The sequence below is a fragment of the Gavialis gangeticus genome, unplaced genomic scaffold (assembly GCF_001723915.1).
Source record: "Gavialis gangeticus isolate Ggan-Ray unplaced genomic scaffold, GavGan_comp1, whole genome shotgun sequence".
Lineage (NCBI taxonomy): Eukaryota > Metazoa > Chordata > Crocodylia > Gavialidae > Gavialis > Gavialis gangeticus.
In genome coordinates, this window is record NW_017729022.1 from 72,442,271 (window position 1) to 72,449,750 (window position 7,480).

Genomic DNA, 7,480 nt, shown 5'->3' on the forward strand with positions numbered 1-7,480 from the left:
AGAGATATGAGCACCCTGGTTGGGAGTCACTGCCACATATTTCTGGCATTCCGACTGCAGCCCCTTCACCTCAGCTCAGCCCTAATCCCACCAGTGATCTTCTAGTTTCTTGTGGCTCTAGCAATCACTTCATTCATGCCTGCCATACAACCCACACAATTCCTACTTCATGGCTTTGGTGGAAACAGGACCTGGGTCTTTACTTCACTGCCACAAGAGGAACCACTTATTACTTTACTGGATTATCCATTTCCCCTATCAATCTCCCTATTCAAATACCTTTTCTCAACAGTAAACAGCCCAACTGTAATAGACGCTTAGGCTGCCTATACACAAGCAGCAAGGCTGCTCCAACTGTAATTGCAGCACATCAGAGCAGACTTTATTAATCAAGTCTGCTGGAGTGTAGTACTTACTGCACTCCAGCGTCTTGTGTATCAGCATCCCCACACTTGATGTCAGTGGGAGTGCTTTATTCGATAAGCTTCAGATATAGTGCCCTGTCACCATTTTTAAGAGCGAGAACGCTGATGCACGAGATGCTCTGGGTGCTTTAATTAGAGAAGCTCTTGAAGCCACTCTAGTTAAAGCCCCTCCTCCCCTACCCCCCACTCCCACAGCATGTGTATAAATGCCCCAAATCTCTCCCAAGTGCAGGGATGCAAAGCTTCTGCCCCATCTCCAATTCTGACTCCCTATAGGAAGAATTTTTCTGACTCTACTCTCCTTGCCCACCCCGATTCCTTTTCTTAGTCACATTTATTTGGAAGCTTCTCAAACTCTTTGCTGGCTTCAGTGCTCCTACTGGTGCTTCAGACTTGCTTCCAAGATCTGGGTAAACCATGGAGTATGTGACTCAGGTTTAGTCATCAGGTTTGAAATAGCTGCACTTACTGGAGGCAGAGGATCAAATCCCAACACAGACTCCCTCAGTGTGGGAGGTAAACCACTTATATGCATACACCTCTCAGAAGAGTTTTAGAACATGAACCCCGATGCTTATAAAAACCACTTAACTACCACTCCTCCTATGGCACCTTTCAGTGTCCTCTCTCTGCGGTCGCTCTTCCTACAAAGTGAAATGCACAAGCCAACTTTTCCATTTAACTCAGTCCAAGAGTAGGGTAGATTAGGGGAAACTTATCTTTCCCTCATACCAATTTTACATCTTAGAAAGTCCATGCACTTTCGGTCCAACAGCAACTTTATTTATTCTCTCAAGGCAGAATTCATCTTTATATTACAGCAGCCCTCATATGCAGTGTAAGGGAAAAAAGCCGGAGGCAAGGACCTCATCTTTGGTGTCTAAACATCTTCAAGGTTGATTTCCTCCAATATGAATTTAGAAGAAATTACAGATTTTTCTAGATTATACAGCACATGGACCAAGTGATGGAGTCCATTTTTCAGATGTCTTATTCTTCCCAAGATTTTCCTTTTCTGTTGATACAGGTTGAATACTGTTTTGTCCTCCCCTTAATTATTCTTAGACATGAGAGAACTGATCAGATGACATTAGTTTCTCCTTGTCCAGAGAAAGACAGTATTTATTTGACCATGCCTTCAAGAAGTACTGAAAGGCAGTCAAACCATCCCCTTCCTTGCTATCAACCCCCGAAATCCAGAGTGAGTTAGAAAAGAATAGAGACAAAATTCAGTGGTTATTTTCTGACTATCAGTAACGGAAACTTATTAAGAAGCAAAACAGATCTTAGTTTCATAGCTTTGTAAGGTTACACAGTGATTACAAAATAAGATCCTTTGGAGACCCACGAAGGCAGCCACCTAAATACTTACAGTGACCATACAGCTACCAAGGTATACAGAGACACTGAGACAAGAGCATTTTACAACTTGAGAATATCAAGGCATTTGGAGCCAAACAGAAACGACTGGAATAAGTAAGAAGGGGCAGCTGGCTTGGTCTCTGGGGAATGAAAATTGGGGGGGGGAAGAAATCACATTCATTCACGTGGGTCTAAATGCACACACAAAGGTAGTGTTAAAATCTCAGAGAGAACTGGTCTTGTTTTCCCAGAATGAAAACAGGAACTAGGACCTCAAGACAGATAGGCAAACGTCAGCAGGCAAAGGCATTAGGAACAACTGAGTATCATAAAGCAGGGTTTGACAACTGACAGACTCCAGGCCAGTTCCAGCCTACCAAGCAATTGCATTGACCTGCAGCACTGCGACATCAATGGCACATCATATGGGAGGGGGAAGCAGTAGTGTTCTTCTATCCTTGAGCAGTTTTTCCGCTGAGCTGCCTGTGGCCACCCCAGCCCTCCCTCCTCTCTCTTGCATGCTGCCTTACATTAACCATTCCTTCTCTTGCAGTCAAATTTGTTACAGATAGGAGCCAGCAGCAAGGGATGGCAGTAGTTGCAGCAGACTGGCAAGAGAGCAGAGGGCTGGGACAGCAGCAGCTGTGTCACAACCAGCACCCTACTTTTGACTAAGCCTGCCTCAGCTCAGCCTGCTGCTCCTTACAAGTTTGCTGATTCCTGTTGTAAAGGATTTCCAAACTTTGACCATTGTCTAAATAGATATTATAATAAAATAAAAGGCTTAGTCTGTCTGTGTGTCTGTCCATAACGCTTCTGACCAACTGCATGTGCACCGCCAAAAAAGCAGATGGCGATTGGCTGGGTGATGCATGGGCCCAAGTTTGAGCCACTGCCAGCGAAGTTTGGCAGCAGGGAACACAGCCCGGCCATCCCAGCAGCGGGGCTTCCCTCCTGCCTCCCTGCCCAAGGGTAAGGCGGGGAGAAATCATGGTGGCGGCACCCCGCAGAACAGCTAGCAGGGAGGGGGAGGCAGCGGGCAGGTGGACCCGAAGCGGCAGGGGGGAGGGGATGGGAGGAAACAGGGCTGGATGCAGGGCTCCGACCCTGCCAGCCCACCCCCTTCATTCTTGACGGGTAATTTGCTAGTCAATTCATAATGACTATCCTATATTGCTTTCTTCTGATACTTATGCAGAAATGAAAACAAGGCCAAGGAGAGGTAGCACTAGCATTATGCTAGCTACAAAGAGTTGTTTTCTAAGGAAGCTACTGGGAACTCAAAAGAAGAAACACTAATCATCTTTCTTCCACTGCAAACAGATATTGGGACAGAATAAATATTCCTTTAAATAACATACAATATATAAATGGTGTAAAAGAGGACATTAAGAGCAAAGAGTAAAAACAACATTTTAAAGAAAGGCAACAAGAAATTCTACAAAAGTGGCCTAAACAGTAATTCAAATAAAGTTGTGACTTGTTCATCACACGTTGCCTTCTACTTCGATAAAGTAGGTTACTCAGAAAGCAAAAAAGCAAAATCAAATCTTCTTTATGACAGAGAATAGGAGATATAATCCATTTCAAGCATAACGTTTTGAACTATTCTTCTGATTCACCCAACAGTGACATAATTATTTAAATATTACTTATGAAAACTGTAAAAGTTGGTTTGTTGATTCCCATTAGGTTTGGGAAAATTTAAAGCATTTAAATTAAATCCAATCCAATTAAAGCCTTTTAAGATGGTTATCCTCCCCAGACGTTTCTCTAGGTTACTAATACCTCACCCATGTGTCTATCCCAGGAGAATTCAGCCTCAAACCCCTACAAACACAGATTATCCAATAGTCCCGGCATGCTTCTCACAGCAGAGATGAAATACGGAGCAGTCTCTTTCACATTGGAATCCCATAACCAGAATTTGGGACCTATTTCACTGACATCTACTTGTAGTCAGCAAAGTATTTACACACATCTAAATACAAATAGTCAGACTTCATTGGACTCAGTTTATCTGTTTCAATATGGAACATCTAAACAGAGGTTAAGTTTGAATAACAGTTTAGGTGATGAATGGAGAATGATCACATGTATACGAGGGTGTCTATAGTGAGATTATTGAAAAGGTAAGTAGTTATGAATTAGAAGGAAAAAAACCTGAGGCACATTCATGGAAGCATTATTTTTTTTAAATCAAACTCAGAAACCTGCGGATGTTTTGGGGGTTTACCTCCCATTACAGAACCACCTATATATCAATATCATGTAGGCACTGATTTAGTTAATAGATTTAAAATAAATACAAGCCTCAACACTTGAGAATTCACTTTATCAAAGTGCTCTTACCAGTCTCTAGCAGTTATAAAATATAAGGCATAAATACTTACTTTTTAAAAAATGTTGTGTAAATAAGCAATTATTTTGAATGTTTTAAAAAGCATATATAGCAAATAACAGGAGAAACACTAAATAAAATAGAGAAATTCCAGTACCTTGGATCCACGACTTCACCAACAATTTCTTCCAGTTTGTCAATAAAATTAACAAAGTCTGAAAGTCCCTTTACATGGGTCCTTAAAGGATCAAACAGTGAAGGTGCATAACCTTTGCCTCCAAGTTCTATGGTTCGGATGAAAGATGTTGCCACCTTTTAACAGAAAAATATTTAGATAGGTAAAACTGTAGTGGGAACAGAAGAGTAGAAAGTTAGAAAGAGAACATAAGTTAGCCATTTTGAAGAAACAATCCCTTCTCAGCACAAATGAGAAAACAACAGGGCAGAGAAGTTACTCACCTGTAAATGGAGTTCAAGGTATGTTACCCCTTTATACTACCCATGATGCACACCCTATGGATGCACCTATCATTATTTAGTTGGAGACTTTTTGCCTTAGCAATAGTCATAAGGTACACTGTAGCCCTCATTTCAAGAGGATGAAGGGCAGTATGCACTATCTATTTCTCAGTTTCCTCCTAACTGCAGAATTATGCACTGCATGCGAGTCTGAGGAAGAGGGAAACAAAACACAATGAAGATACGCACATGAACAACAACAACATATCTTGGAGAATCTGAGTCACTGGTAAGTAACTTCTTTATCCTTTAAGCAACTGTCCAAACCAGTGCCCAATTACTGGGAGGGGGTGTCAGAGTTCCCTATGTGAAGGAAGTCTGAAGAACCACCTTACCAAATACAGTATCACCCCAGGGGGCACATGTAATTACATAGTATTTGACAAAGGTATGTGCCTGCAGGTCAGTAGATACTGATTATGGAAGTTGGTTTTGGCTCTAATCCTTGACAGCAGTTCCACTTCAGTGGTCTCATAACACAGGTAACCAAAACCCAATATCCAAGAGGGACAGTCGCTGTACTGGTAATTTTCTGCCTTTATATCCTTCAGCTAAGGAAGGAAAATAGTTGAAGACTTCCAGACTTAGTTGTGTACAGATAAAAAGACAGGAAGAAGTCTTGAAATGAATACTGGCAAGTTGATTTGTTGGCCAAAGTGAAATTCAGCAACCTCCATTAATAAAGTTAGGATTGGTCCTTGAATAAAGGTGACCCATACATGAACAGCAAACCTCTACTCTACCTTAAAAAGTATGCAGAATCAAATGAAGGGAACACAGGTCTGGGTAAAACACTCTCTCTCTGACCTGGATAAGCTGGTCTAGGATCAAGAGTAAAATCATGGGGTCAGCCAAGTCCAGAGTAGAGGTTCTGAAGCAGCATGAAACCATGCTGCTGTGGTGGACATGATGAACTGCTGAGGAGTTGACTGTGCCAAGAATCAAGAGAGTCAGTGGACAAAGTCTCATCATGCCCAGCCCAGCTAAACTCACAACTGGATCATGACACAGAAAGAGAAGTCAGAATCACAGAAGTGTTCTGTTGAGATTCAGAAGAGCTGCTGCTGATGTGGTAGGAGTAGGGGGCACTGATGGCATCAGCATCCTGCTTCAGAGCAGAAATAAAAGCAGAGCTGGAGCCTCTATGAGCTTTGAAACCATTCTTAAGGGGACATAATATCTCAGATGTAAATGGGAAAGGCCATAACACAAAAGGTTTCCTTAGGAAGTACAGAAAAACTTCACTGAGGAGCTAATTTTAGGGCTGCAAAATACCTCAAGGGATCCAATTGGTGGGATGCTCTTGTAAAGAGCTGGTACAAGCAGGGCTGGTTTAAGCATATAGGCAGCACAGGAAGCTGCCTAGGGCAGCAAAAATGGTAGCCTACACGGCAGCCTAGTTTGCTGCCCCCTACAATTCACAATTTTGTTTGCCTAGGATGGCAGAAATCCTTGCAGCAGTCCTGGGCAGAAGAGAACATGCAGTTCTCAACTGAGTCTCTCATTCCTGAATCCAAAGTGGATCCCATGGATTTACTATAGAGATGCATCTGAAGTTGGATTTCATGCCGCTTTCAGTCATGGAATATAACAGACCTTTATATGAAACAATTTCAAGGAATATAACACTTCTGCAAGACACCGGAAATCTGGTGTATCCATCAAGTATGGTTACAGCAGCATCACAGGTCAGACACGGTTATGATTCTTCACATTTAACAAGGTTTAAACAAAGCCTTCTGAAAAGAGCAACAAAACATCATAACACCACCACAAACTCCTGATCTCTACATATAAAGGAAATAAAGAGAATTTAGGAGGTAGCCATAGGAAAAATGAAGCCCATTAAAATAATAAAATAATGTTGTGAAGTAAAATAAAAGGAAGGATTGGGGAAAAAAAGGATGCCAAACCCCAACTGAAAGAAGACTGATAATAAATAAGGTCTCTTTCTCTCTCTCTCTCTCTCAGCCTGGTAAGAAGGATGGCTGCCTTCTGCCTGCAAGCTCTTCAGAGTCTGCTCTTTGCTGGGGAACAGCTCCCTTAGCAACTGCTGACCTTTGCTTTCCTGCCTCAACCTTGATCAGGAACTCTCTTGTGGATTTGCTTTGACTGAGACAGCCTGCCACCCTTCTACTGCAGTCTCCCCTGGGCCTGATGTGCTTGCCTCCAACTGACACCTCACAGAAAGCACGTGCGATTTCCTGAGTTTTTTTTGCAGCAGGAGACCCTGGTCCATAACTTGGTCTTGCAGCAGGTGGCACTGAGACTCACCTCCAGAAGCCTCATTGTTTCCTTGATCCAGTCACACACATCAAGCTGACCCTTTTGAACTCAGCTCTGGTCTGCCAGGCTCTCAGCCACAGCCTGGTTTGCACTCTGTCCATTTTGCTTTGTGTCTCTTGGCTGAAGTGAAAGCTGCCTTCACCGTGGATGCACTTGCTACCCTCGAAGACCATCTCCACACATAAAAAACCCTCCCCTATGGCAGCTCACTAGCCAGACCCTCTCTGTCAACTCCTATATTTCTCCTGCTATGGACAGTAATGAGTGGTGGGCCCAGCCCCCTGCTGTCCTGCTGCAGCTGCTCTTTCCTGCCCTTAGTACCCTCTTTGGCATGCTGGATTTTGGAATTCACTAAGACAGTATACATCTTCTTTATCCCACACTGAGCGGCCAAGGAGGGCATGATCTGCCTGGCAAATTTCCCACTCAGCCAGGGCAAGATGGTAATTCTGACAAGCTACAGAAACCAGTTAGCATGGACTGATTCTGATGATGCCCTTCAACTGTTTCACTTCTTGGTTCAGACATGTCACATTTGAATTTGGAC

At 43.0% G+C, this 7,480-nt stretch overlaps 1 protein-coding gene across 3 annotated transcripts in view; it reads right to left on the bottom strand.

Moving 5' to 3' along the window:
* The window catches only part of PARPBP (PARP1 binding protein), a 64,318-nt gene that overhangs the window by 39,435 nt on the left and 17,403 nt on the right, over positions 1 to 7,480 (bottom strand). For all 3 annotated transcript variants that reach the window (XM_019515365.1, XM_019515363.1, XM_019515364.1), the window contains exon 6: positions 4,286 to 4,440. In XM_019515365.1, coding sequence (XP_019370910.1) covers positions 4,286 to 4,440 — 155 coding nt within the window. The remainder of the gene's footprint in view (positions 1 to 4,285; positions 4,441 to 7,480) is intronic.